The sequence below is a fragment of the Anopheles coustani genome, chromosome 2, assembly GCF_943734705.1.
Source record: "Anopheles coustani chromosome 2, idAnoCousDA_361_x.2, whole genome shotgun sequence".
Taxonomy (NCBI): Eukaryota; Metazoa; Arthropoda; class Insecta; order Diptera; family Culicidae; genus Anopheles; species Anopheles coustani.
In genome coordinates this window covers 80,260,312-80,287,983 of record NC_071289.1, presented here as the reverse complement: position 1 = coordinate 80,287,983, position 27,672 = coordinate 80,260,312, and the positions used below count along the sequence as shown (strand labels likewise).

The following is a 27,672-nucleotide window of genomic DNA, read 5'->3' as shown; positions in this document are numbered from 1 at the left end:
CGCTGAATGGAACAACTTCAAACACTTGGATTGCGTTAAAGAAACATTCGAAACGGGCTTTTGTAACAAACAACTTAACGATGATTTTAATAATGAATTGATTTTGATTGTTTCTTTTGTTTTGCACTCGTGACTCAGGGCAAAGGCTGTTACTGTAGCAAACGATTACACCATTATCTCGGAGAGTTATCTACCGGTTTCGCTTGGTTCACTTAAATATTGGTTTCGATTTTAGTTGAGTGTTTAAATATCTTCTAGGCGCAGACGCAACCACAAGCACCACACGGGAAAACTAACTTCACGACGATAGTAACGCGGGTTCAGTGGGTTTTATCGTAGGTGTTTTTGTGCCCATACCCGGACACGTACCCGGACTTGTCCACCATGTCCTTTCGGCCGGCGATGCCCTTGCCCTTGCCGGTCTCGTCGAAACGTTGTTTGTGCGAGCCGGTGTACTTGGAAGTGTCCGTTAAGCGTGCGACCGTATCTGCTGCTTTTCCGGGCTAGAATAAGAAAACGACGACGTTAGGTAACGATTATTTAATGCAGAAGAGTTCTGCACTGGTGCGACATACAGTGGCATTGTGCACGCCCGGTGCACCACAGTCGGCCATTTTGCTCTTAATTTCCTCCAGCTCCACCTTTTTCGTTTTGGCCAAATCATCCAGGAACTTGTTGTAGTCGTCGTACGTTAGCTTCATCGATTTCAGTTTCTTGAAGTGTATTCCCGTGTCGGTGGTTGTTATCTTCTTGTCGATAACCTGCAAAATGCATGCGATTGCTATGACGCTTCCAATAATTTCGCAGCGGCATCCGTACCGTCGTCGCCAAACTACTTACCTTCGCTTGCTTCATCCATTTGTCGCTCTGCGAGAGCGTCAAATGTTTACCATCCGACTTCGTATCACCAAACTTGGAAAAAGCCTTAAACTGTTCCTTAAAGGCTGCACTGGATGTGGATTTACCGGTGGCTCCATTTGTTTCCCCTTCGGCGGCGGCAGGCTCGGGCGTTTTCGGATCGACTGCCGGTGTATCCTTCGGATCGAGTGTCATTTCCGCCACCTCAACGGCTACCTTGTCCACGACATCCGTTCCGTTTGATTGATTTTCGTCGGCCATAGTATGAGATCTGTTGGAAATTTGAAAAAAAAAATGCAGTTCAAATACTCAATTATTATTATGCATGCCGGCATCGGTTCCCTAAAAATGGAAAACAAGCCAAAACCAACCGGTGAACAGCAACATGTGTGTACATCTTATCTGTGGTATTTATTGTTTAATGCTTGCCAAAAAGAAAAAAAAATACAGTTTCGCTCCAAAAGTGCCTCACTTTATTGCCTCTGGCCAGACAAGTAGTTGAAGACGTACTGTTCGCTTGCCCTCGCTCACATCTTTGTGAACGTCTTCACACAGCCGTTGCGACCAAAGAGCCTTATTAGCACTCGCGCGTTGACAAGATTGCAAATAGGCAGCATTTCAGTTGCGACTTGCTTATGTCACCACGTTCTTTTATTTCTTTTCGCTATCGTTTTACTGAATTTAAGATCCTAGTCACCAGTAGCAATTTGTGAAATAATTTGCCAATACTCGAATGCCCGAAGATCATCTCAGTACTAGATCGACTAATGTGTAAAATAAGCTTCTGATTTTAACATGATTCAGTTCATGCTTCAGTGTTTTGCTTCCTAATTCATTTTTATTACCGGAAGCAACGATGCAATACTTTTCCTTCGCGATCCCTTGTTTATGCTACGAATGGCGCCAAAGATGTGTATGCACACCGTTCAACGCCTTAATTGGAGTGCCGCAGTCCGTCCCAGGTGTGATGACTGGAACCAAACAGGTACTTCCTCTCCCAAGTCCAAAAATATATTTATGAAGCAATAAGCTAACAAGTTCCCATGAACACTCTGTTGAGCCGGACAACCAAAGGGTGTTCATCAACATCAACGGACGCGTCCCATATGTGTGGCACTCTATCATCACTGGCACCCTGACTGCGGGTTGGTGCTCTTTACGGGGACCGCTAGCGCACCGATGTTGGCCAATTAGCACCGACACTAAGTACAGTGTTTAGGCGGTGTTTGTTGTTAGTACGAACAAGCGTCAAATAGCGTGCGGTGCACCAATTTCGAATCGAGCTAACCGACTACTACGATCCCGGTTTGTTGGATGTTCAATTTAACAGTTTAACGCGTACTTGTTGATTCATACCGACCAGGAGGGTTTCCGTTATTTCTTTTTGATCTACGCTTGACGAAGTCTTTTTGGACGAACACACCGTTTGATAAGAAATTAATCCTTAAGCGAATCATTTAGATAAGCATCAGATATCCATTGTTTCCGTTAGTAACAACACCCTGTCTGTGAGATCGACTCACAAGATAAGGAATGCATTCAAAACATCGTAGTATGCGGTTGATGAATTTCATGTCCATCCAAGTGTGCCTTAAATCACATCTGTTTCATGAATGGCAATGTTGAAAGACAGATGCTGTTAGCCGTTCATCAAAACTCTCATCTCGAATTACCAAGAGCAGACAGCTTAAAATAATGTTTATCTCTTTTCCAACAACCGGCTGACTTGGTCCAACAGCTCTTGTGTGTAAATAAAACTCACCCCTAAACAATCATGGGAGAATTCAATCGTAGTATCGCCACTCGCAGTGGAGGACACGAGATGCGAAAAATTAAATATGTACACAACGGTGATGCTGCTGCTACTTCTACCCCTTCGGGGACGCCCTGCTACTCCGTTTATCCATTTGGTGATGGATGCGTTCGACGATAACTAACTCCATTACATCATCATCCGTCCTTTTGCCGACCCTGAGGGGTGAGTAGGTGCATGTTTCCAACTTCTCATCTATGCTCGTCGCCGAAATTGCGCCTCTCCAAAGCATCCACCAGCGATCGCCCTCCCCCCACGTGGTCGACCTCATGTCGAGGGGCACGTTTTAGGCGGAGTCACCAAAGCAAACAATATAAATTTAGATATTACTTCATGATGCCTCCGTGGTGTTGGACACGGTCATGGTAAATTATGCGAGAACAACTACACGGTTTCGTGGAATATGAGAGAGGCTGGAGGAAGGCGGTTTCGTACGCGCGAGATAAAAACGAACCGATCGAATGAGGTTTGAAACTTAAAGATTTATAGCTTTTTAATGGTTTCACAAATGATTCCTATTGCAACATCCTTGGTTCCAGCGCATCGATGAGTGAATGAAGGCCGGATCTGGCTCTAAATGCACAAATTAAATATTAAATAAAACTACCAGATTTTTTGAAGAATTTCTAACCCACTCTTCCAACACTTTTCTATTCCGCAAACGAGATTCATGTGGTTTTTGCCACCTCATTTTCAACACCAGCTATCGGATGAGGTCATGCCAAGAAGGACAGATATAGAAAATATCGACACACAATTTTGTGATTCTCGCGAATGGACAGACAACAAACAACAACGAACGACATGGCGTCTTGGCTTTTCATCGTCGTCACTAAACGTCCGAGGTTCAACAAGAGGTTAATAAAAAAAAAAACAGAAAGATAAGTTTGCCTGCCGACAATGTCGATCGCAATAGATAACGCGAGTTGTAGGTCAAGTGAGTGAAGGAAGTCACACCGTTGCATGGAGAGATGTCCGATAAAAATGGCACCGGGCGGCATTAAATTCCAATTTTGTTGTTAGTGGACGCCGTCGGCTTAATTGTGGATCCAGACAAATGATCAGGCTATTGGCATTGATTGCGCGTAATAAACTTGCTTTGTATTTAATTTAATTTATCTTATGTGATAGAATGAGTTTCTCAGAGCTCTACCTTTGCTCCACACATGATGACGTACTCGGCACATTTAAGAAATTGATAAAAGTCACGCATTACCTATCCACTTGGCAAAGCTCCCATTCCTCCAAGTGCAAAGTGTATCCTGTAAGGCTAAGGCTAAAAATATCTTCCGGAACATGAGTCACCTCAGGAAGAGGAAAAAAATCTAACAAAGAGTACCGAAGGAACATCGTAAGAAACGGTTTGGGAAGTGAATTTCTCTAGGTGTGTTCGTGTGCCACACAAGGACAACTTATGGCAGCAAATAATCTGCAGAATGCCCCCCCCCCCCCCCTGTGCCATTTGCCTACACTGACCTTTCGCGCGCGCTCTTGTCCGCGAACCAATGGTACGTATCCTTTTACGTTTCCAACGCGTTGTGGCGCGCACTTTCCCTTTCCTGCGCGCATATCCTGAACATATCGGTTGAACGTAAACAAAGGCACGGCGTCCCCATAGGAGCTGAGCATGTTGAGCGATGGAAAGAAAAAGGGAGTGTTTTGTTTCTACCTAGGAATGGTAGAAGAAGAGGCACGGCCATCAGAACCCCCATCGTCCAACCGGAAGCTCCATCATTCCCTTCGGATTCCCGCCGGAATTCTCCATTTTCTGACCACCAAGGGAGGAGTCGTAAAAAGAAATCAAAACACGCAAACGGAGCGCGTGGAAAACCGCGGGTAAAACTCGGTGGCGTTAATCTGTCCCATTACGTTTGCCTTGGTCGTTCCGATTATTTTAATCGTAGAATGCAGTGGATGGTCGCGTTGTGCTACTTTTTGGAGCAGGCTTGGCGAGCACGTTTTGCTGTTGGTTTGCGTTTGAAAAATGTGCTCGATTGTGCACATGGAAAGCAAACGATATGGAAGATGATGTATGGCATAATTTAGAATCCTTTTCCGTAATTGACTAGTGGGTAAGAATATAGAGTCCGTTTGTATCTCAAGCTAGGAAGAACGTTTTATATTCTACATTTTTGATTTTCTACCAAACGAAGAAAAGTGCGACATTGCGCATGAACAATTATTGATCCGCAGCTCTGCCTACTAGGATTCATCACTAACGTCGTCATCATCATCATCGAATCACAGAATCTCGCAAACTGATGCCACTTGTGCGAGATGAATCTCGTATTATTGTACCGTGGGAGTTTTCACTTGTTTTTGGCCAATTGCCAACCGAAATTCACTGCCAAGCATGAGCGTGATGGAATGGGGTGATTTTACTTTTATTTTCCTCATTCCACACTACTTTATCCTGTTGAATTTCAGATAGCTAGTATAGCTTTTAAAGGACCTACTACAAGTTGGGCCGTTTTGCAATTTACCTCAATCTACGTCGTAGCAATACAAATTTGTGACGAATGTGGCCACACAAATGGAATCAATTTCACGTTCACCAGAACCGACACGAGTTTAGCCAACGGAAATTCTATCTTCAAACCCCGCACAGGGACCGTATTTTCCGCAATCCGAGAAACAGCGAACTAACCGCAGCACTGCGCGCGCGAGACTGGAATCTCCAACCCGTCGTAGCAAGCCGTAGCCCTTACTAACTACCAGCTCGGAGGGAAAGATAACGTCAACTGCTGCACACTCCAACGTGTGGTGGGGGGATTGTGGGTTTTTCACGTTCGGCGGGGGGTTGTAAACGCTCGCACAACATCGCGTTGTTGCGCTGGGATGCTATGATTTTTTCTCGCGGGAGAGAATTCTGAGGAACGTCGTGACCCGATGTGAAGCTCGCGAGATTTGTTGTCAACGATTTTTGTTCGTTTGAAATTTCATAAGTTTTATTCATTTCCATCTGCCTTTCGGTTCGTGTTACCGACTTTCTTTTTGCGTGAGTCATTCTTAATCTAATGACACTATTACTTCAAAAGCAACAAAATAGACTAACAATATAAACGTTTTCAGCTACAATCTCGCAACAGATACCTCATTATTCGTACATTTTATTAAATTTTCCACTTTGACATTATTCCACTGTAAATTTCGTGATCCGGCTACTCTGGAGTTGATGAGAAATACGCATACGGATTTAGCAAACAATTTATACTTTCGCTTTGCTGTCGTCGTCTTGCTTTGCACTGTCCTCCTTGCTTTCACCCACCTTCTCCTTGTTCCAACTGGTCAGGCCTTCCGGTAGAGTAGTGTCCTCCTCGAATGAGCCCGTGCCCTCCACGAACTCCTCGTAAGTGGACTTTTCGGGGAACGGCCGCTTACCAAGCAGCTCGATCATGTCGTCCCGGCTGAGCACTTCGTTCTTCAGCAGACGCTCGGCGACCTTCTCAACGTCGGCCCTGTGCTTCTTGAGCAACTCCGTTGTCCGCACGTACGCCCGGTCAATAAGTGCCCGCACTTCTTCGTCGATCAGCTGAGCCGTCTGCTCCGAGTACGGCTTCGTGAACATCGGATCGCCCGGCTGCGAGCTATCGAAGCTAACGTTACCGACCTTCTTGTTCATACCGAAGCGTGTAATTTGCGCGTACGCACTGTCGGTGATTTTCTTCAGGTCATCCTGAGCGCCCGTCGTAATGCGCTCGAAAAAGATCTCTTCCGAGACGCGCCCACCAAGCGTCATGCACATGCGATCGTACAACTGCTCCGTAGTCAGCAGATACTGATCCTTCGGCAAGTACTGGGCGTAACCGAGCCCTTTGCCACGGGGAATAATCGAAACCTTCAGCAGGGGGTCCGAGTGTTCGAGGAACCAGCCGCAAACGGCATGCCCAGCCTCGTGATACGCCACGGTACGCTTCTCTTCCGGAGACAGGACGTTTGTTTTCTTCTCCATACCCGCGATGACACGCTCGATTGCCTGCTCGAAGTGTTTCATGATGATCGTTTCGTTCAGATCACGTGCTGCGATCAGGGCCGCTTCGTTGCAAACGTTGGCTATATCCGCACCGGTAAAACCCGGCGTCAGCGCAGCCATCTTGCGGGCCAGATCCATCTTGTCCAGACCTGTCTTCAGCGGGCCCAAATGCACTTTGAAAATACTTGCCCGACCCTTAATATCGGGCGCGGGTACATAGATCTGCCGATCGAAGCGACCGGGGCGAAGGAGTGCCTTGTCTAGGATGTCCACTCGATTCGTTGCTGCCAGCACGACCACATTTGTCGTCGTGTTGAATCCGTCCATCTCGACGAGCAGTTGGTTGAGCGTGTTTTCCTGCTCGGAGTGTCCACCGAAGCTTTTCCCGCCACGCTTTCGGCCGACGGCGTCGATTTCATCGATGAACAGGATGCAGGGTGCGTTTTTGCGCGCCATTGCAAACATATCACGCACACGCGACGGACCCACACCGACAAACATTTCCAAAAACTCCGATCCTGACACGGTGATGAACGGTACGTTCGCTTCACCGGCGGTCGCCTTGGCGAGAAGCGTCTTTCCGGTACCGGGTGGGCCAGTGAGCATGGCACCTTTGGGAATTTTCGCACCAAGATCGATGTACTGTTGGGGGTTCTTAAGGAAATTCACAAACTCCATAATTTCGATCTTTGCCTCTTCACATCCAGCAACGTCCCTAGAAAAGTAAAAATAATAAGATAACAGCAAATATTCATTTTGTGTTTAACCACCTCACAACACTTACTTGAATCCGACGTTGATTTCATTAGCATTAATTAGCTTCGCGGTCGACTGCATTACTCCACCGAAAAGGCCACCTCCTCGTCGTCCTCCTCGACCGCCCATCATCTCCGACGATCGTCGCATCATGTACACCAGGAAACCGATTATCAGCAGCGTTGGTAAGAGACCCGTAAGGCTGGATGCCTCCAGTTCACTCCGATAGATGACGGGCACAAAGTTTACAGGCTCAATGTTCATGTCGGTCTGTGCGTTTTCCAGGTTTCTTTCGAAAGAATCCACGCTTCCGATGTTGAACCATAGGACACCCTAAAAGGATTTGAAAGAAAGGAAATAAAGTCTATTATCTTCAGATTGTTCGAGAGAAAGTGGCCGATGGAATAGATTATTACCGAAGAATCTGATGCATTGCCGGGAGTAAGCTTTACTCGCACCCATTTCTTGTTGACTACTTCCAGCTTATCGACGATGCCACGTGCGAGGTAGCTATGAATGAAGAAAATGTTATCCTCACTGTTTGTGCCTTTCCCGACAATTTCCACTCACTTATTAACGAACTCTTTCCAGGCAATTTCCTTGTAGCCCATCTCAAAGAAAGCGATGGCCGATATAAATGCCACACCGGCCAGAGCCCCGAATATCAGCATTTTTTCCTTATCCCCATCTTCTCCACCGCCGATCGGGCGACCGGAACCGCCGCTCCCACTCGAGCCGCCCTTGCCCCGAGCCGGCTGTGGCGAAAACATGCCCAAATTCCAATCGTTCTTCTGAGACGTCGCCCCGGGTGGAGGTTGACTGGGTTGTTGACTGGACGGTGGTGCTTGCTCCGGTGCTTTCCCATCGCTGGCGGCGCTTTGTTCGGCGTTGCTTGCCTGCTTGGAGGAACTCGCACCGGGAGGTTTGTAGTACTTTTCGAACCCTTTCGGTGGTTTCTCGCAGAACAGTTGTATGCGGTGGATGAATTCGTTCCACGTTTTATTGCTTCTCGACTCAAGGTAACTTAAGCTCCGGATAATCTGCGAGTGGAGTGGATCATGTTAGTGGCCACCGTTGGTCAGTTGTCCTGTGATGAATTCTTACCTGTTCACAGTCGGTTCCACTGACCGTACGGTGTGGTCTATTCAATCCGATCAGCACGGATTCGAGCTTCTTGGCCGTCGTTAACAAACGGTAAGCCATTGTAAAAGTACGATTTATATACTATACACCACTCATACAATTTCTATTACTTAATTGAACGGTAGCGTTCGCTTAAACATAATACACTTTATTACACAATCTTAGCAATCTTTCGTGAACGATGCGTGTTGATGAAATTCGGTCCACCAGTTTCGTGCGTATCAATGATGATGAAAATTCTCACACTGTGTGTGTGAGCTTTGCCATGGCTGACATTGGTGTCATAACAGTCCACTGACAGCCGGTGCACACATCAGTCCGTGATGCCAAAAGATTTAGAAATTTATTTCAGTACTCACGAAGACTTGTTAAGTTTAAATTCATGTGGCGCTCTTAAAAAATTGTCCATGATGCCCTTGGGGGATTCTAAACTAGCTTTTGATCGATTAGTAAAAGCATTCACAGTCATTTATACACGGCTAAAGAAAATATTTTTGATTTACATTCAATAGTAACCACATCCTAAACAATTGTGTTTTTGCTCTACTCTAAGTCAACTAGAGAACATATTTTATTTTTAACACCTTTTTACTAATTTAAATGTTTTTATTTCACTTTTATTTTAGTTATTTTCTGGCAACACTGTCTTTGTTATCTTCGAGTCATATGTTACGAAGCAGAGTGCAAAAGGGAATTGCACAAAAGTGATTGGAAATAGTCAAAGTGAAAAACACCAATGAGGCATGGTACGAAAATAGTGCGCAAAGTGTCAGTTCCGTAAACTCATCACAACAATAGTTTGTTATTAGCCAAAAACACCAACTCTCGCGTTTAGTTATGCGTTGAAATGTGCCTCTAGGTAGCAACTATACAACACACTTCGCATAGCCACCTGTGGCGGATGTAATTGTTGACCCAACGAGTGCCTGTTTCAGTTGGAGGAGACCCGAAAGCTATCAGCTTTATCACACCGCAAGGATTGCCCAAGTGCCCTTACAGAAGAATGGTGATATCAGCAGACCATGAGCGTAACGGGATCGCCGACTTCTTTACGCAAGTTGACCCTGAAGTGCGAAAAGTAACGCTCGCCATCGGAAACATCATCTCGAAAAACTCAATCAAAGAGATCACGTTGGAAAGTAAGTTGGCGATACGTGTAATCGCGTTGCACATGCGACTGGCTTGATATCATGCTTATCTCTGAATAATTTGGTGTATAGTTAGCGAAACGAGGCAGTTATTGGGAGCATTTGATTTATGATCGAAGGATTTGGTAGCTAATTGGAAGGATTAAAACACCTCATGACTTCCTTCGATAAGACATGTACTGTCACTTTCGCTTCGAGCATACACGGACAAATGTTCTTATCTCTATAATGATTATGCGATTTTTTTCGTTCTTGCAGAATCACTGAATGTTATGATGGAGCATTGCCGAGATGCCGGGACGTTGCTGGCGAAAAATATTGTTAAAGCAGAGTACCTCTACAAATACCTTCAAAGCTACAACATCAATTTACCTCAGGACAGTACAAAAGCGATGCTCATAGAGCACTGCTTGCAACTATGGAGACGAAAGTATGGCAATCCTGCGGACGTTTCAAATGTTCCATCTTCCACCGACCTACCGGGACCATCGTCTACTTCATATGCGTTTCCTTCAACCTCGGCCGATTCGAGTTCATCCAGTGGTACTACGCTTCAGAATCACATCGACAACTATAATGCCCTGGCAGCCGCTTCAAATGGCGTATTTTTCAGTGAAAATACCAACGGTCCCGGCGAACCTGAAGATGAACCGCCTGGCCTGGAGCAGTATCCGGTGAATTTGTTGGCGCTAGACTATACGGTTTGGTTTTTCCTGAAGTGGAATCGCAATTCATTGGATGAAACAGCCTTCTGGATTGATGCCACCTGCACGGTGATGCTCGAAATCAGCGAAACGCAGCAGGGCACGGAGCAAGTTTGTGGGCCTCAGGACATCATTAACTTGATCCTAAGTTTAAAGTTTCAGTACAGCTTTCAACTGGTTCCGAACATTATGTTCGACGGCTGCCAGGGGCGTATTATGGACTCGGAAGTGCTGGCACTGTCGTGTGGCGTGGTGTACAACAATCAACCTGGACCGGACAATCGATTTGCGTGCCTTGGCGAATTCGACACGCTGATCGCACTCCGGCGGGATCCGATGGAAAATAACAACTGGAAAGTACGGATGCTAAAGCTGTACATCAAGTACAAAAAAGTTGATAATCTGCCCGCATTGGCAAACAGTAAAATGCTCAACAATTGTCTTATGATTCCACTAACAATGGATATTGTTTAGGTAAAGCCTCAGATGGTAACATTCTTAGTTTTACGTGGTGTCGTTTCTCATAGTCAAACCTGTACTTAACTGAACCAATCCCCGATCGGTAATGTTTGTTCAAAATTTTTGTTATCAGCAATGATGTTTAAATGTCGACAAAAATTTATTAATAAATATTTTTGCGTAACTTTTATATTTGATTCTAAGCTCGCCTTAGAGAAAGAAATTTAATTTAATTTTCATTAATTGTGAACATTTCGTTTTAATGCAATACCACAGTATAGTTGTAACGTTAAAGCGTTACACAGCAGCGAGACTCACGATCCGGAGCTTAATAGTTTTCTATTCTTTAATACGAATTATTCGTTTGTTTCGGAATAAATACAACATTCTTACGAATATCGATGCTGCTGCTTACTGCGTGATATATTTGAGTTGTTACAAACATTGCGATGCTTTGAGCTTGAGTCTGAACCAGACCCTTCGGTTCGGATTCACAAATCCCATTCCTATTCGCACAACTCTAGTGAAACACGGTCGCAAAAATGGAGACGACTGCGGACGATTTGTTGTCGTTTAAAGAATTTCCGCTCATACAGGAAACAAGTGGAACCAGCGCACAAATAAACATTAACTCGCCGCAACGGACTTTAGGCAGCATCGATAGACAAGATGAAGACACTCCCAACGGTACGTGTTTAAGATCAAGCCATACCATCAACTCAGCTAACGTTCGACCTGTTCTACGTGGGGGTATCGGATAAGGCGACACCTCAGCAAAATCGTCATCTATTTTCAGTTTTGAATATTACCAAAAGTTCTTCGACGTTGATACCATGATTGTGGTTGATCGGATCGCCACATCCATGATTCCGAAACGAGCCCCATCGAACTATTTGCAGCTGAAAATAGCGACAAATCCGGATCTGTATGGACCAGTATGGATTGTTTTGACTCTGGTAGGTCGAAAAATACCCATTGTGCATTTGAATGATGCTAACGAAAGTATTGTTTTACAATAGATTTTTGCCATCGCCATCTCTGGGAATATGGCTAGCTACCTTCAGAACACAGGAGATCATCATTGGCGATACAATTTCCATCTCGTATCCTATTCCGCTACGGCCATCCTTCTCTACACGTTAGTGGTGCCCTGCGCTTTGTGGGCATTTTTGAAGTGGAGCACACGGCCAACCGAACTCGATGACGAAGAAGACGAACCGCTTACGCCCAGCCTTTTATCGTTGGTCTGCATATACGGTTACTCGTTGGCTATCTACATTCCAGTTTCTGTGCTGTGGACCATCCAAGTACGTAAATAACACTTCCTTAATATCCTTTGTGGTGAATAATGGACTAACTTTTATGTTTGCAGGTTTCTCTTTTCCAATGGCTGTTGGTTATTACCGGAGCGTTTCTGTCCGGCTTCGCACTTCTCACGATACTGATGCCGGCGATAAAAAAATCCAAATATTCACTATTCGTGGTGCTAGCGATCGAAGTAGCTCACTTCGCTCTGGCGGCGGGTTTCATGCTCTACTTTTTCCACGCACCCGATTCTGTGGTTGGCCCCGTGGAAGAGCCAGTGCACAAAGCCGTCACGAGTGTCGTAGTAAATACGACAGTGCATAAGAGTTCTTGAAAATATGATATCAATTTTTCCCAAGTAGGTAAGCATGAATAGTAGGTAAATCAATCAATATTAACGTTAACCGATGTATCCACGTGCAAATAAACTTGCCTGCTCTAATCCCAAGCGTTGAATCAATTTCCTACATTTTCGAGAAAAAAAACCATTGGAATCCACAGGAACTCGAGTTTGTTGACAGACAGAACCGGCTGTCATTTCAAGTAGGCGACATCGTATCAAAATATCACAACAAGAAAGTTTTGTTTTCCCATCGCCGGTTCCTATTTTACGACACGACGATGGTTATTGCCATAGGATTCGAAGGAAGTGCAAATAAAATCGGCGTAGGCATCGTTCGAGATGGGGAAGTACTCGCCAACGAACGTGAAACGTACATAACCCCACCTGGTGAAGGCAAGTGAAGGAATGCATCCCGAACTTTCAGAAACAACCATGTGTTTACGTTTCTGATATTGTAGGATTCTTACCTAAGGAAACGGCTCAACACCATCGTTCTCGAGTGCTTGCTATCCTGAGACGGGCTCTGGATGTTTCCAAGCTCTCGCCGGAGGATATCGATGTCGTGTGTTACACCAAAGGGCCGGGTATGGCTCCACCGTTGCTGGCGGTGGCAATCGTAGCGCGAACCATTGCGCAAATATGGAACAAGCCTATCCTGGGGGTCAACCATTGTATAGGCCACATTGAGATGGGGCGATTGATAACGAAAGCCGTAAACCCGACGGTACTGTACGTGAGCGGGGGAAACACGCAAATTATATCCTACGCCTGCAAACGGTATCGAATCTTCGGGGAAACCATCGATATTGCGATCGGAAATTGTTTGGATCGATTTGCTCGCATCATTCACCTGTCCAACGATCCGAGCCCCGGGTACAACATTGAGCAGATGGCTAAAAAGGGAAAGAACTACGTCCCGTTGCCGTACTCGGTGAAGGGTATGGATATGAGCTTCTCGGGCATACTTTCTTTCATCGAGCAGAAAGCCCGACCGAAGGGAAAGCAAGCTAAAAAGCAGGCCAATGCCGAGGAGGAAAAGTGGACCGATGAGGACCTTTGCTTTTCCCTCCAGGAGACGTTATTTGCGATGCTGGTTGAGACGACGGAGCGTGCCATGGCCCACACGGGATCGAATGAGGTACTGATTGTCGGTGGCGTAGGATGCAATGTGCGGTTGCAGGAAATGATGGGAATAATGTGTGAGGAACGGGGTGCAAAGATTTTCGCCACCGATGAACGGTTCTGTATCGACAATGGAGTGATGATTGCCCACGCCGGTTGGGAAATGTTTCGTAGCGGAACGCGGATGGCCTGGAATGATGCGACAATAACGCAACGCTTCCGCACGGACGAGGTGGAAGTCACATGGCGAGATGATTAACGAAAACAATAAACTAAAACGATTGATTCACAGGATAAACTACTATTTAATGCACATTAGATTTCACAATTCGCGTATAAACTGGGGCTGGCCGGTTTACCGATGTTCATCGTAACTTGAACCGTCGGCTGTTCGTTACCTTCCGCCACACGGTATCTGCTCTCGCGGCCAACTTTCAGTTTGATTGGAACCTTGGGAGCAGGCTTTCCAGTTTCACGTGCGACGAATTCTTTCAGCAGTGGTGGCAAGTCGATTTCCCGAGGGAATATCTTCTCCTGACGTTCTACCAGTTTGCAGTACGACTCTTCTTCGTGTTTCGCCAATAAGCGGTAGTCCGCCTTGTAGGATACACTTTCGATCTGCACCAGATTTGGACTCTTTTGCCCACGGAATGTTTTCTCCACCGTTACTCGCACTTTTCGGGCGGGTTCCTAGAAAGCAAAGACAAACATTCATTTCATTCGAACAATAATTGTCTCAATTGCTGTTTGTTTCTCACCTCATTCGGTAGGGCTTCCACTTTCACTATTTTCATAAAACTCGGCTCCGGATAACGCTCGAACATGCTACGCACCACGATGCGACCAACTCCAAAGTTTTTAAGATTACCCACGATTTCCCACAGCGTTTTACCACGGAAATCGTTCGTCCGACCGATGTATTTTATCGTTGCCATGATTATGGTGTGATTTCACAGAAATGTGTACCAATTTTCTGTACAGAAATTATGTAAACTGTAGGACAACAACAATACCGCCCGGCAAACGTAAACATGTCATGAGTTGTATTTAGTCAAGTTGAGTTGAGTTTGAGTCAAGAGTTGTACTTAGGACCTAAAACTTGCTTGGATTGAATTGGAGAGTAAAAAGGGAAGGAAAAAGGATGGGTAGAAAGGTGCTGTTGAAGTTAAATTTGCACTTGTAGTCAAGCTAAAAATTGAAACAAGTGAAAAACATGAAAAAATGATCAATATGCTCATGGAGCATAACAAACGACTTATTTTTAAATATCTTCTAATTCGAGAATTCACAATTTTCCCCTCTTCTGCAATTTTCCCCTTTTTCTCGCAACAACCGGTTCTCTGAAATGACCTTCAAAGGTCATAAATCACCGAACGAACCGGTTAAGCCGTAAATACTCCTAGCGCCATCTGGTGGGCTCACTAGCGTCATCTAGGAAAACAAGACATTAAACTACGTTAGTTTCTTAGATTCACCGTAGATGGAGCTGTGTAATTACAGTATTTTTCACTCTAAATTTTTAAATACTAAAATTTATCTTTCTTTGGTTTTAGTAAGCGTTTTTAGTATTTTCACGAGATTGCCTCTCGTGAATTTTGCAAAAAAATAAAATAAAAGAAAATAAATAACACACATGTATTACAAAGATACGAATAAATAAAATAATTTATTCATGAGTAGGTATTCTTCGTTACTACTACCACAATGTACATAATATAGCTCGTCAAAGTCGTTCTTACAATTCGAATGCCTGCACAGCATCGTACACTTTAACTCCAGCTGGATACGCTCTCTGTATTCTTGTCCAGCTGAAGAAGTAGACAGTATTTAGTTGTTACGGAAACAATCGCACTCTACTACCACGTGATCGTGCGACCTTCGCCATCACCGCGTGGATATCTTCCTCTTACACTAAGCTACTACACGCTGGTTCGATGAAATAAATAAACCTAGGCTAACCATCGCAGATTAGAACCGTCCACGGACCTGATTGATCCAGTCCAGGTAGTGGGCCACCTTAACGTACACTCCGGGCACGTTGGCTTGACCGCATCCAATACCCCACGAAACCACTCCGACCACCTGCCAGACGCCGTTTCGTTCGCACACCAGCGGACCACCACCGTCACCCTTGCACGCATCCTTGCCCTCTTCACCTCCCGCGCAAAGGAAGCCCTGGTTCAGATTGTACGAGTGGCCGAGGCGAGTCTGGCGAAGCTGATTCTGGCACTGGTAATGGTTGACGATCGGAACGTCCACCTCCTTCAGGATGTTCTGGTACTTGCCGTAGTCACCGAACGCGTCCTTGCCCCAACCGGTCGTCCAGCAGCGTTGGCCCGAGAAGTCGGTAAACTTATCCGGCAGACAGGCCGGTGCAATGTGCGGGGCGCTCGTAAGATCTACCGGTCGGTCCATCTTGAGGATTGCCAAATCGTTATCCAGCGTGCCGGCGTAGTATTCAGGATGCACTTGCACCGAGATGACATCCCGCTCGATGTACGGATAGAATTCGACGTCATGGTTCACATCCCATTCGCCGAGTCGAACTCGAAGATCAAACCCGTTGTAACTAATGTGCGAGAAGACAATAGGTTATTATTAGCAGGCAATCGATAAATCCACCATATTCCAGTGATACTTACGTCTTCACACAATGAGCAGCGGTAATAATGTACAGGTTATCGATGAGAGTTCCACCACAGACGTAAACCGATTCTTTCGGGTCCTTCTTCAGGATGGCCACCTGCCATGGGTATTCGCCGAACTCACTGTCACCATCGATGTAGACCGGATTCTTGATACGTCCATTGATGCCCTGCGCGTTGCGAACACCGCACTTGCCCAGGTTCTGGTTCGGAGGATTACGGTACACCGGACGGCGGCAACACACCTGACGTCCACTGCATTGCTGTTGCTGCTGTTGTCCGGGGCGTGGTCCATAGTAGGCTTGTCGCTATTATCAAAACGTGAAAGATATTGTTGGTATAAACATCGTTCAAACGGATACTTAAGAGAGCGATATTATCCTCTTCCTTCCAAAGTTCCTTATCAGACCACACAACACCTTAGACTCTTTTGCCATTTCGTCCTGCGTAAAGTGCGCGCCCACCCTCCAAGTACCTACCTTTTCGGTGGAGAAAGACTTTTCCTGCACCGAGGCCGCCCCGCCAGCGTCCGTTTCTTGGACCTCTTTGAGGGCGCTAGCCGATTCGCTCGTTTCCAGCGACTCCGGTACGCTAACGTCAGTCGCACGACGACGTCGACTGTTCGGGAAGCTAACCATGGGACTTCCCTCGGCATATCCCGGAGCGGGCGTGGGTACGTTCTGCGTGGGAGTTGAAAAACCGCCGTTACTTGCCACATCCTGCGCAACGTTCTGATAGTTCTGGTACTGCCGACCGTACTGCGCCCTGTTCTGATTGATATCGTTCGGTGCGTTCTGCGGATAGACGGACTGGTACTTGAAGTTCCCAGCCGGACGGTACGCGTTGCTTTCACCCTGGAACGTCACATTGGTGCTGCGGCCCAGCTCCACGCCATCGTATTCCGGTGCGACCGAGGAAGCATCGCGGAAGAACGGTGGCCGTGGTCCGACCCCACCGAACGGAGGGGGTCCGAAAGCTCCAGGTCCGCCGGGCGGAACGAATGGTCCCGGACCACCGACGAACGGTGGTGGCCCATTAAAGCCAGCTCCTCCACCGTAAACCGGTCCCGGAGGCTTGGTGTAAATAAGCTCCGGTCCACCATGACCGTGGTGGGGACCGAACGGGGGCGGGCGGGACAAAATCGGACCATCGATGTATGGCGGCGGTGGTGGCCCATGCACGTGGTGCGGATGATATATCGGTGGAGGCCGTGGGTATCCATGGTGCGCATGGTAATGTTCGTGCTGGTTGAACACGTGGAATATGTTTTGCTTCTTCGCGGCCAGCAGACCGCCGATCTTGTGCACAATGTTCTCCGTTGGAGTGACGTGTAGGTTCACGAGCGGTTTCAGTACCTTGTCCCCATACTCGTCCTTGGTCACTTGCAGCGACACGAGCGGGTTAACGTTCAGCAGCCCGAGATTCAGACCGTTCGCACCGATCGAACCGAAGTACGGATTCGGTGCCGGATGGGGCCCGTACGGGTTGAGCGGGTAGCCGGAGGGGTACGGCAAACCGAACGACACGCCAAAGGTGGGGACCACCTTCTTGTCCCCACCACCACCACCACCACCTCCCAGCAGACGCTAAAACAATACAATTGGGTACAAAGGTAGACAGTTGACACTATTTTAAAAAAAAAAAACCTCCGTCTCACACACACAAGCTCACACACACACACACACGCACAGAAAAGGCACACATACAACACACGCACCACATGCATAGGCTGTTCCGTCGACCGTGTTAATAATAGGCAAGCGTGGTCTCCCATTAAGAACCCGTGCCGCACGGCGTCTATGAATGCGAAGGCGTTGTTTGGTTCCGGATGTGTGTTTCCGTTTGTTGTGATGTTGTGACTGTACAGGTGAGACAAGTCCTTTCCCCCCTTTTCTGGGTGGCCAGGAGTGCCTCCTAAAGCGGCCACTCCACAAAATTCCGAATTCCGAAGAGATCCGCTGACTAGCAGTCATTCTGTCTTTGTGTACCGTTTTAGTGATGTCCTTTGGTTGGGGTGGGTGGAATCGATCTTCAAACGAGGTGGAGCTGCTGTGATGGTCAAATCTTGTAGTCTCCCCTATTCTAAGCATCCAGGGCGAGTTTTTTCCCAACCCTCCAAGCTTACCCGCGATAGAACCTTGTTCTCCAAAAAATCGTCTCTTTGCCATAAGCAAGAAACAACATCTCCCCCTTTATTTGGTGGTCCATTTGGTGTTGTCCCAGGCAGTTAAGGAGTTAGGAAGGAGGTTAGGAATTAGGGTGTGGTTAGTGTTCGGGGAGGGTTAAAACAGTGGACCCTCCCTCCGGTTGGTTTCGATTTGGTTTTCTGTTTAGTGTATTGCAAGCCGAACGGAACAGGGTTAGCATGAAATTTTGTCTTCAATCAGATCAGTAACGGGGTTAACAGTACCAGAACTCCATTCTTGTGTTCTTCCTACTTACCGGTTCGATGTTAGCCTTGTCCTTGGCGTTGTCGCTCGATTTGCTCTCGGCAGCGGCCTCACGCTTGCTGATCTTCTTGGTCGCTGTGCTGGACGAGTCGGTCGTGGCATTTTTCGGTACACGAACCACCGTCATCGTGCCATTGCCATCGGTAATGACCACCTCATCGGCGGTGGCAGCCTCGATATCGGTCTTCAAGTTACGGGGATCGAGCGGAAGAATCAAATCGTCTTTGCGACCGATCACATCCTGCGCCGGACATTGATCGTACGGGACGCACACGCAGTCTTCGATGCCGTTGTTGGCGAACTGGCTATACTGGCCACCAGCGTTGGAGCCGAACTGACCTCCATTCGATCCGAACTGACCACCATTCGAACCGAACTGACCTCCATTCGATCCAAACTGACCTCCATTCGATCCAAATTGACCTCCAGTAGACCCAAGCTGACCTCCATTCGATCCAAACTGTCCTCCGTTTGACGCGTACTGGCCATTGTTGTACTGGCTGCTGTACTTGCTGTAGTTGTTGCCGGCGAAAGTTCCCAATCCGTTCGATGCCGCCGGACCCTTAACGTTCAGTTCCTTCTTGTACAGCGCTGGGTTGGACGAGTGGAATCCGCCACTGTTGACACCCTGGTAAGCCGAACCAGTAGATTCTCCACTGTACAGCGAGTTGCTGGAGAACTGTGCCGGTGCCTGGTTGTATAGGCTCTGACTACCGCCACCCTGGCTAAACGAGGTTCCAGAAGGTCCTTCAAAGACCGGCTTCGTCTGAGACGCGTACACCGGTGATTGACCGAAACCGTTGTTACTGTTGACACCCTTCAGCTCCTTGTAGTCAAAGTCCACCCCGGAAAGGGGAGAGAATCCGTTGCCACTGGAAATGCCGGACGTTGTGCCGTAGACACCGCCAGCAGAATAGACGCCACCACTGGAACCACTTGATCCTCCGACAACGGCTGATCCACTCAGAACCGAAGCGGCCACCGGAACGGGATTGTTCACGACGACCGTCTTCGAGTCGGCGGCGCCATCGATATGGTGGTAATGGTGGTGAATGTGCTGCTCAACCGGTTTCACCAGTGGTCCCTCGTTGATGACGATGCCAGGCTTGGAGAACTGGTGACTCTCGTACACCTTCTCACCCGCTCCGATGTGCTCGAACTCGAAGGGTGGCGAATCGGTTTCGTAGATCGGACCGAGCGGCTTCGACGGATAGGCCGAGGCGTAGCTGGGGCCAGCGAACGAGTTCGGAGGTCCCCCGAATGGTGGTCGCTGCTGGGGTGCAGCGAAGCCAACCTTGTGTTGCGCCTGGTTAGGGACGGGCATCGGCTGAGGCGGTCCATAGGGACCCTGATGTTGCGGTTTCGGGGGCAGACCACCTTGCTGCGGAGGTGGCAGTGGAGGACGCTGTGGGTACTGCTGTGGGTACTGCTGCGGGGGCAGTGGCGGAGGAGGTCCACGGACTGGGGGTCTCGGACGGGGTGGTTGCTGTTGGGCGTAGATTGGATAGTATGGGCGCTTGCCCTGAACCGACTCGCACTGCATCAGGCCAAGTTCGCAGAGCTTCTCCTTGATGACGTTCCGTGCCTGCGAGTCGTCCGCATTCTGGATGGCCTCTTGAACAGACGGATCGCTGTACACCTCGTCGAACCCTTCGAGGCTACGGCCCTGGCGGCCGCCTTCCAGAATGAAGTTCAGTATGTCCTCGTCGCCAACCTCCGTCACGTTTTGCTGCGAAGCGGGAAGGACTCCCTCATCCTGGCGCTTCTCACGCACCTTTTCCGCACCCTGCAGCCCATCCTCCAGTGGCAACCAACCCCACTCATCTGCGCCGCTGACGGCCACCGTCGACAGCACTAGCAGCAGTGCTGCGGATATTACCAATCGCATCTTCGTTCGGTTCAGTTTACGACTGTAAAAAAACAACGCAAGTGGAGAAAGAGAGAAAAAGAAACATAAATATCAACAGTTGCTAATCGCCACTACGCACCGGAAGTGTTTTGTGCGCCACCAGCGCCTCACTTCCATGTTCCGACCAGCGACCAAACACCGCGGAAGTTGACCACCGGACACACTGGGAATCCGTACTCGGACGCGTGCTTCAATGGGGACTTTGTTGCTCGGGGGGGCTTTTGCCAACCTTCTCCTATTACCTAACGAACACAGTGGCCAACTGCGATGTTGTAATAACACTCACATCTCATAACTCACGCTTCGTTGTCTCTTTCTCAAACGAACGGAAGGTTGGCTGTGAAGTGATAAATGTGAAGGCGAAAGTGATCTTCACCGCGGGTTGAGTTCGGTATGGACGATGATTAAATTATCTGCCGCTTTGTTCGACGTGTGAAAAATATAAAGAAGTACCGATGGAAGAAGTTGAACTTGCGTGACGATCTATACCCCTAGAGAGGTAAAGTTGTTTATCTGTGTGTTTCATTATCAACTTGCCTACAAGAACATGACATTGTTTTCTGGATGAACCATCCATTCAGCTAAGTTGACCATTTTATCAAATACAATGTACCGCCAAAGAAACACTTTCACTAAGTGGAAGAAAACAAAACATCGTTGTCACAATTTAATGCTTCGTTTGTTATAACCCGAGGGAAGGCAATTTGGGTGCTTGTTTGCGGAAGTAACAAGAACGGTGAAAAGTGGTCTCTTTGACCTGCCCGGTGCATCACTTGCAAGATAAACATGGCACCGTACCGCCAATGGTCGTTTGCAAGGAAAATTGGTCTCGGGATCTCGGCATCTCGGCCCAGCGAACCAGAAAGAAAATGGAAACATTAGCATAAAACACAAAGCCCGAGACCTTTTAGTTTTGATCCCGTTCGTTCACTCGTGCATTCAGCGACGGTTGAGGTAACGGCAAACAATAACCTTTCGCCCCACCGAGCGGGGAGAGAGGGGGGGGGGGGGGGAAGATATGTTGTGTGGAGTTTTAAAATCTTATGCATCCGCCCTTCCCGGTGGATGGTGGCCTCGAAAATGTTAATAAAGAAAATCCACAACACAATGGCATGTGGGAAAACGAAACAAGACTTGGTGTATGTGAAGGTTTTTTGGCAAAATGGTACCCCTTTAGCAACAACATCAACGAACCGGTTGCTCCGGTAAGGAGGCGCCAACTATCAAGCGCTTAGATAATGCACTTGAAAGCAGGAAGAATCGTTAAATGCTCCGGAAAAGCGTGCCAGACGGTTGCGGTGGGTGCCGTAAAACTTTTACTTTTACGCGAGCCAAGATGAAACGAAGACGATAGTAGAAGGCTGCGAAAGCGATCGTTTTATGATCGCGTGCAGGAACTTCAGTGCAGATACACTGTTCCTCTCGAGAAACAAAGAGGATGAGTGGTGAACCTTCGCTAAAAGAGTTGATCTTGAGCATGAATTAATCCGAGAGATCGCGCGCTATTGTTCTTGGAACACTATTTCAAGAAAACCTATTTGCTTGCACTCACGAGATGAGATTAAAACATCGTCTGTAAACAATTGGGAGAGATTTTTTATTTTTTAATGAATCAAGATCATCAACTAAAAGGGGTTAAGTGCGTCAATGTAGCCATCATCATGATCATGAAGATAACTATGATCAATGCAAATGCCCTAATTTTAAAGTTTATGTAAAAGGTCAAAGTCTCCTTTTAAAAAAAATGTTGTGTCCTCTCTCTTGCTGAAACGGAACCGGAAGCTACAGAAAAATGTGTTATCCAAGTTTATTGCAGATTGGCACAAACTTCCCGTCCGAATGTCGGTTCATCCTGACTCCCTTCTAAGGAAGGTAGTCGCACTTTCGCAGGCGGAGTTCGTCGTCACCTCTGAAATGAGGTCGTGTCCTCGCCCACGGACCCTCGCACCTCCCGGCCGTCCCGGCTTGGTTCGTCCCTGTATATTACATTTACCGTTCCGATGTCGTCTGGGTTGCATAACCCGTCGACGCAAACCGCTGTCCCGCGCAGATGATTGCGTTAACTCAACTTTTTCGCTTTCGAGTGTGTGTGTATTTCTTGTGGTTTTTATTTATTTCCCTACCCTCTCCTAGTGTTAACTTCTAGTAATTTTGCGTACGATGCGAAGGTATACACCTACGCGATCCCGCTGACGAGCGTCAATGGCCGTTTCTGTCCATTTGGCGAATGGTGCAACTTGTGGCTGCTCGTGGGTGCGTTTATTTGCGTGAGATTTTGCCCGGATCCGGACGAAAACGGTGAACTGGCGATGGCCTGGTGGTGTTGAGGATATGGAAAAGTGAAATTGAATAATTTCCTTATCCACCCCTTTTTTGGGAGAACCACGTCGGGTTCGAGATTGTGGATGGTAAATCTTGAGCGTGGGAGGATTGTACAACAACCAACGGCTAGTCAAACAATTGCGGAACATGGAGCAGGTCACGTTTCTACTTGTGGGACAAAGAAGGTAGCATTTCTCATGGTAGACAGTCAAATGGTATTTTTTTTACAATTTCTTGAATTTTTTAACTTTACTCCAACAGATTTACATACAATGATGTCGCTCTTAATTTTTTAATGATTTTATGGTCGATTATAAAACTTTCCCGGAAACATGTTGACTTAATAAGCAATTTTTAGAGTAACTTCCTCTACATTCAAATAAATAAACATATAGCATTCGACACATATACCCTTTATACATTCAACTCTTGCAAAAGCATAACGGTTTAATAAAAATATCCTAATCAATCTTGAAGAAACCAAACACGAACCAGAATGTTGCCGTTACAAATGAGATTAAAATGAATGGGTTCGAGCTTCGAGCAAATCATCCTCTTAGTATGGATTAAAATTCTCCAAAGTTCAAAGAACTCACACCGGGCACAACAAAGCCCAACCACGTACGGCAAAGAGAACAGTTATGAAACTTTCCCTCGCCGTGCGCTGCCAGATGACATCATCGGCGCACGGGGTAACGAAACCTTTCCCTTTCGTCTTGGACGAGAGTTTTGATTGCATCTTCCAAACGAAACCGGCCGTTAATCGTTTCCACGTTTTGTGTACGATCATAATTCTTTCGTTCTGTAAGCTAAGCACCGTTATACCAATTTTTTCGTTTCTTCGAACATCGATCAACGGTGGAGGCTGGGCGAACATCAGTTTGCGGTACCGAATGAAACCATTCTCAGGCGGTTGAACTCACGATGCTTTTACCAGCCACTTGCACGGTTTGATGATCGTGTTTTGATTTAGCTTTCAATAACTTTTTGCCACAAACCTTTTTGTTTCGCTTTTCCTGCCAGAAGCTCGACGCCTTCTTGGGGAAATGTTTCCTCGCTCAGGCGTGTCACTGCAGTTTTCGAACCGTTTTTCACTTTGTCACACTTGGTCACGGATGCGATTTCGGTATGTTTTCACTTTATATATTCACATTCACTCGGCTCGAAAGGTTCGCAATTTCTTCCTCGCTAAACCAACGTACCCAATAATCCTGGGCTTTCACTGTGGCGATCGGACTACCATTTGCTGCCACTGCACCTGGTCGGCTGCACTACTCGAACTGACTTCGGCCAACGGCAACCGGATTGTTTTATAGAACCCCACCGCGCCACGGCGAAGCGGCGAGAAAAAAGGGTAAAAAACCTTGCCGATCCGCGGCGTTCCAAAACCGAGCTTCATTTGTTTACCTTTCCCGCTCTTACGGTTCCCCCGCTTCGATTCCGATCGAGCCACGTCTTTCTTTCTCGCTTGCTACGGGCGGTGCCGGTCGGCGGTTTTTCGCCACGGAACACTCACCACGAAAACCCGGTTACAAGATCCGCATCCGAAGCCGAGACGTCGGATTCAAGAAATTACCGTAACCGAATTGAGCGAGTGAAGCAGACGAAGGGGAGTGAAACGAAAGGAAAAGCGTCTCGATTACCCGCATACACACACACAAACGTAAGACAGTGGTCCATGTTTTCCTTTTTTATTTGGGAACCGTTGGGAGCTGGAGCGAAACGTGCCCCGAACGTAAGCCCCAAACGTTTCCAGGAACGGGCTGGCCTCCGGGAGATCTTTACCATCGAGGGCGTATGTGTGAGTACTTTCTCTTTCACTACCTCCTTCGCGAGACAAAGACGCTGACGCCAAGATGACGCCGTTCGTCAACACTTCTCCCGCCTTCCCGGGTGCACGCCGGGTTGTCGCCGGAAAGGAAGAACGGCACAACCCGAGCATGAGGGGGGAAACCAAGTGTAGGCTGGGATCGGTGGGGGGTTTGGGAGGGAATGGTTTATTGACATCATGAGCAGCCGACTTTCGTGGCGAAGGCTGCTCCTTCCCGGGGGTGGGGAGAAAGATTACGCTACATTTTGCCTAAACCGAATCGCAACCGCATCGAACATGTTGACCGCGTGAGCAGGCATTACATGAGCAGATGAATCATCGTGATTGAATGGAGAAAACAAATTGAGAGAAAAAAAAACACATAAAATGAGCCACTTCCGAAATTTCGACCGATAGCTGAACTGCTGGTAGCGGATGACTTCAGCGTCGCTTTTCGGGTTCCTCGCTCTACGAAGCGTTGAAGTCTTTCGTACGCGATCGATAAACAGGCCCGTCGGACTGCTTTGATTTTTTGTGCTTTCTTCGGAAACTGACCTACAAAGGCCGATGGCACTTTTCTTATCCCTTTTTCTTTGTTTTTCTGTCATATCGGTTTCAGAGTAAGTAGATAAAATGCTGTGTTTTAGTTTGATTTTTTAGCTTTACTGTGTCACATTTTTGCATTGTTTCATGTATACATTGGTTGTTGTTGTTTGAAAATAAATACTTTTTAAATAAAATAAATGCTTTTCATCAAAAATTTTGGAAAAATGATAAAATGTTATAAAATGAAAAAAAAATCTGAGAAAGTTTAAAGGCACCTTCATCATAGTGTATTGATTCCAAATTGCAATTAGTGTTGTTAATGCATTAAATTGGATATTCATAATTTTGTTACTAAACATAATTTGATATAGATGATCCTGTGTTATGGCATTTAGCAATCTTTGCAAAAAACAGCTCCAACCTTCCTGGAATCTGTCCCATTAGCATTCGCTCTGTGATCTGAGCCCGGGTCTTCCACCAACAGCTAGCGTCACCTTCAGTCCCGGATGTTGGTTTGCAATTTCGCCATCCAGACATCAATGTCCCTGCGTGTCTGCACAATTTAAAACGCAAACCACCGTGCTGCATTTCAGAATGCAACGAGCAAATGTAATAACATGTTTAATAGTTTGCCCCCAATCGTTCACTCGGGCTCGTAACGAAACGTGCTACACGATCCGGGATTTGTTTCGCCGGCAAGGATCCCCATTGCAATACAGCTTAAAGCCGTGTGGAGAAAGATTATGCAATTCGCCCTACGGTCCGCAGACGGTGGCGGTGTGCGTCAACCCGACTGTCCCATGCTGGAAGCGAAAGAAAGGTAAAGGTAGTGAGAGTTTCGCCAGATGGATAGCTTTATGGTAGCGATTTGTGCTTCTCCGGTGCCTTTTGACCATGACACGACGCCGGCTCGGTCGAGAGGATTCCTTTGCGTTAATGCAATCGTATCTCCCTTTTGTTGACGGCGTCATGAAGGCCGGACGGAAATGTATTTTAAGAATTGTCCTAGTGAATGTTTGTAAATAGCGGACTACAACTTTTTACGCCGTGTTTTAAACCCATTTTTGCTGATAACAAGCGTTTTTTAGCTTGATTTGAAAACATATCATTTTTCAAAATCAAAAATTTGTGTACTTAACAAGATAAACTTAAAAAAATAAATTTATTTTAACTATTTAAATAAATTTTGTTCATTTTGAAATCTGACGTTCCACGTTAACCTAACGTTCCACGTTAGAAGTGAACAAAATTAAATGTTAGGTAGTTTATCAAATGCATAGAGAAATTCTTTTATGAGTTTGACAATGATAATAGTAAAAATAAAACCAAATTTACAACACGTTAATCGTTTACAACACACGAAAATCGTTTGTCAATGCAACATAATTTTTAATAATTTAATTCAAGGTGTATCACCTAACAAATGAAGGCTCGTTCCGTTTCAAATCCTGGAGACCTATACGAACCGGACACAAAACTCAAATCGAGGGCATAACCGGCACGGTTCACTACCCCCGTGCGAAAAGCTCATTGCTTTAGTTGAAAAACTAGCTCACCTCACCAGCTGATGACGTTGGTGGGTTTGTCGTAACCGAAACACTCGCTGGACAGCTGCAGCTCGATGGATTTCGTTTCGTTGAGGTCGCACAACGCCGGGGTTTTCCCGGCGAGTTTTCTATTGCACCCCAAAGCAATTCGCCAATCTCGGTGTTTGTACCGGCATCGAACTCGAACTCCAAAACCCCTCCAACGGCACGCGACCTAATGCCACCCGGACGAGTCGATGATTGTTGTGGTTTGTAAGAAGGTTTCTTGCCGGAGCGTCTGGGTTTTTCCCGCGTTCAGCAACATCTTTCGTGTACTACCGAGCTTCGATGCGGCCGAGCAGCGATTGCATAACACGGATCTACTCGATTCATTCATAAATCCACTTCACTGCTTCTGCCGGCTGACGCTTTGGGGTGTGTTGGATGGGTCCGCTGCGCCATTTCCATACGTAGTTCCTAGAAACAAGACGAAAGGTCTCGGATTTACGCGAGGGTGCGTTACTTTTGGTTTCCTTCAGATCCGTGTGGTAGGAGGTTCGCATTGTGGCCATTTCCCCAAGGTTCCTCTCGGAACGCGGGGTCCAAGAAATTCTGCTCCGCTGGAAATCCCGCCAATTGTCTGCGCAATGCCGGCTGCAAAACCGTGCACGTACCGCACGGTGGCCTCAATTGAACCGTGGCGCTGGTAACGAGCACGTTTTCGGTGCGGTCGATGGTCACGCTATCGCACTACTCGTATCATCATCAACTTCGACGCATACACACATTGTTCATCGGATCGCGATCAACGCGCCCAAGTCACACGCCGTGCGGCCTTCG

At 47.0% G+C, this 27,672-nt stretch overlaps 7 protein-coding genes across 9 annotated transcripts; 3 read left to right on the top strand and 4 right to left on the bottom strand.

The window, feature by feature from the left end:
• Positions 1–85: 85 nt before the first annotated feature.
• On the bottom strand, positions 86–5,299 carry LOC131266493 (tubulin polymerization-promoting protein homolog). Of its 3 annotated transcripts, none has more exons than XM_058269042.1 (4): positions 5,155–5,299; positions 841–1,129; positions 576–761; positions 86–503 (listed from the first exon to the last, which is right to left on the bottom strand). In XM_058269042.1, exons 2-4 carry the CDS (start codon positions 1,117–1,119, stop codon positions 321–323), a joined length of 648 nt encoding a protein of 215 aa, XP_058125025.1. In that variant the 5' UTR covers positions 1,120–1,129; positions 5,155–5,299; the 3' UTR covers positions 86–320. The 3 variants fall into 3 exon arrangements, with proteins under 3 accessions (XP_058125025.1, XP_058125024.1, XP_058125023.1); XM_058269041.1 differs by lacking the exon at positions 5,155–5,299 and adding an exon at positions 1,230–1,255; XM_058269040.1 differs by lacking the exon at positions 5,155–5,299 and adding an exon at positions 1,231–1,255 and having other exon boundaries at positions 841–1,133.
• A 311-nt stretch (positions 5,300–5,610) lies between these two features.
• On the bottom strand, positions 5,611–8,707 carry LOC131266478 (AFG3-like protein 2). Its single transcript, XM_058269024.1, has 5 exons — positions 8,505–8,707; positions 7,971–8,440; positions 7,817–7,910; positions 7,429–7,733; positions 5,611–7,359 (listed from the first exon to the last, which is right to left on the bottom strand). Exons 1-5 carry the CDS (start codon positions 8,601–8,603, stop codon positions 5,880–5,882), a joined length of 2,448 nt encoding a protein of 815 aa, XP_058125007.1. The 5' UTR covers positions 8,604–8,707; the 3' UTR covers positions 5,611–5,879.
• Positions 8,708–9,261: 554 nt separating this feature from the next.
• LOC131266490 (uncharacterized) lies at positions 9,262–11,044 on the top strand. Its single transcript, XM_058269037.1, has 2 exons — positions 9,262–9,682; positions 9,950–11,044. Exons 1-2 carry the CDS (start codon positions 9,547–9,549, stop codon positions 10,867–10,869), a joined length of 1,056 nt encoding a protein of 351 aa, XP_058125020.1. The 5' UTR covers positions 9,262–9,546; the 3' UTR covers positions 10,870–11,044.
• Positions 11,045–11,393: 349 nt separating this feature from the next.
• LOC131266492 (protein YIPF1) lies at positions 11,394–12,599 on the top strand. The gene is made up of 4 exons (XM_058269039.1): positions 11,394–11,541; positions 11,617–11,810; positions 11,874–12,161; positions 12,227–12,599. Exons 1-4 carry the CDS (start codon positions 11,397–11,399, stop codon positions 12,491–12,493), a joined length of 894 nt encoding a protein of 297 aa, XP_058125022.1. The 5' UTR covers positions 11,394–11,396; the 3' UTR covers positions 12,494–12,599.
• A 113-nt stretch (positions 12,600–12,712) lies between these two features.
• Positions 12,713–13,916, top strand: LOC131266491 (tRNA N6-adenosine threonylcarbamoyltransferase). Its single transcript, XM_058269038.1, has 2 exons — positions 12,713–12,895; positions 12,961–13,916. The coding sequence occupies exons 1-2, from the start codon at positions 12,781–12,783 to the stop codon at positions 13,881–13,883; spliced, it is 1,038 nt and encodes a 345-aa protein (XP_058125021.1). The 5' UTR covers positions 12,713–12,780; the 3' UTR covers positions 13,884–13,916.
• Positions 13,912–14,636, bottom strand: LOC131266496 (uncharacterized). The gene is made up of 2 exons (XM_058269044.1): positions 14,383–14,636; positions 13,912–14,314 (listed from the first exon to the last, which is right to left on the bottom strand). Exons 1-2 carry the CDS (start codon positions 14,557–14,559, stop codon positions 13,940–13,942), a joined length of 552 nt encoding a protein of 183 aa, XP_058125027.1. The 5' UTR covers positions 14,560–14,636; the 3' UTR covers positions 13,912–13,939.
• Positions 14,637–15,592: 956 nt separating this feature from the next.
• Positions 15,593–20,607, bottom strand: LOC131266477 (uncharacterized). The gene is made up of 5 exons (XM_058269022.1): positions 19,164–20,607; positions 18,712–19,121; positions 16,749–17,855; positions 16,267–16,577; positions 15,593–16,193 (listed from the first exon to the last, which is right to left on the bottom strand). The coding sequence occupies exons 1-5, from the start codon at positions 20,605–20,607 to the stop codon at positions 15,593–15,595; spliced, it is 3,873 nt and encodes a 1,290-aa protein (XP_058125005.1).
• Positions 20,608–27,672: the final 7,065 nt, after the last annotated feature.

Bases quoted from the DNA above. Each gene is read 5' to 3' on its own strand.
- LOC131266478 (XM_058269024.1), bottom strand. From the start codon at position 8,603: ATGGCTTACCGTTTGTTAACGACGGCCAAGAAGCTCGAATCCGTGCTG. The intron at 8,441-8,504 runs GTAAGAATTCAT...CTCCACTCGCAG, and splicing joins GTGGAACCGACTGTGAACAG to ATTATCCGGAGCTTAAGTTA. The intron at 7,360-7,428 runs GTAAGTGTTGTG...TTACTTTTCTAG, and splicing joins GAAATCAACGTCGGATTCAA to GGACGTTGCTGGATGTGAAG.
- LOC131266492 (XM_058269039.1), top strand. From the start codon at position 11,397: ATGGAGACGACTGCGGACGATTTGTTGTCGTTTAAAGAATTTCCGCTC. The intron at 11,542-11,616 runs GTACGTGTTTAA...GTATCGGATAAG, and splicing joins AGATGAAGACACTCCCAACG to GCGACACCTCAGCAAAATCG. The intron at 12,162-12,226 runs GTACGTAAATAA...TTATGTTTGCAG, and splicing joins CTGTGCTGTGGACCATCCAA to GTTTCTCTTTTCCAATGGCT.
- LOC131266477 (XM_058269022.1), bottom strand. From the start codon at position 20,607: ATGCGATTGGTAATATCCGCAGCACTGCTGCTAGTGCTGTCGACGGTG. The intron at 19,122-19,163 runs GTCAGCTTGGGT...GATCGAATGGAG, and splicing joins ACAGTTTGGATCGAATGGAG to GTCAGTTTGGATCGAATGGA. The intron at 16,578-16,748 runs GTAGGTACTTGG...TTTTGATAATAG, and splicing joins AGTCTTTCTCCACCGAAAAG to CGACAAGCCTACTATGGACC.
- LOC131266496 (XM_058269044.1), bottom strand. From the start codon at position 14,559: ATGGCAACGATAAAATACATCGGTCGGACGAACGATTTCCGTGGTAAA. The intron at 14,315-14,382 runs GTGAGAAACAAA...TTTGCTTTCTAG, and splicing joins TGGAAGCCCTACCGAATGAG to GAACCCGCCCGAAAAGTGCG.
- LOC131266491 (XM_058269038.1), top strand. From the start codon at position 12,781: ATGGTTATTGCCATAGGATTCGAAGGAAGTGCAAATAAAATCGGCGTA. The intron at 12,896-12,960 runs GCAAGTGAAGGA...CTGATATTGTAG, and splicing joins CATAACCCCACCTGGTGAAG to GATTCTTACCTAAGGAAACG.
- LOC131266493 (XM_058269040.1), bottom strand. From the start codon at position 1,255: ATGTACACACATGTTGCTGTTCACC. The intron at 1,134-1,230 runs GGTTGGTTTTGG...TTCAAATTTCCA, and splicing joins CACACATGTTGCTGTTCACC to ACAGATCTCATACTATGGCC. The intron at 762-840 runs GTAAGTAGTTTG...TGCATTTTGCAG, and splicing joins AATGGATGAAGCAAGCGAAG to GTTATCGACAAGAAGATAAC.
- LOC131266490 (XM_058269037.1), top strand. From the start codon at position 9,547: ATGGTGATATCAGCAGACCATGAGCGTAACGGGATCGCCGACTTCTTT. The intron at 9,683-9,949 runs GTAAGTTGGCGA...TCGTTCTTGCAG, and splicing joins CAAAGAGATCACGTTGGAAA to AATCACTGAATGTTATGATG.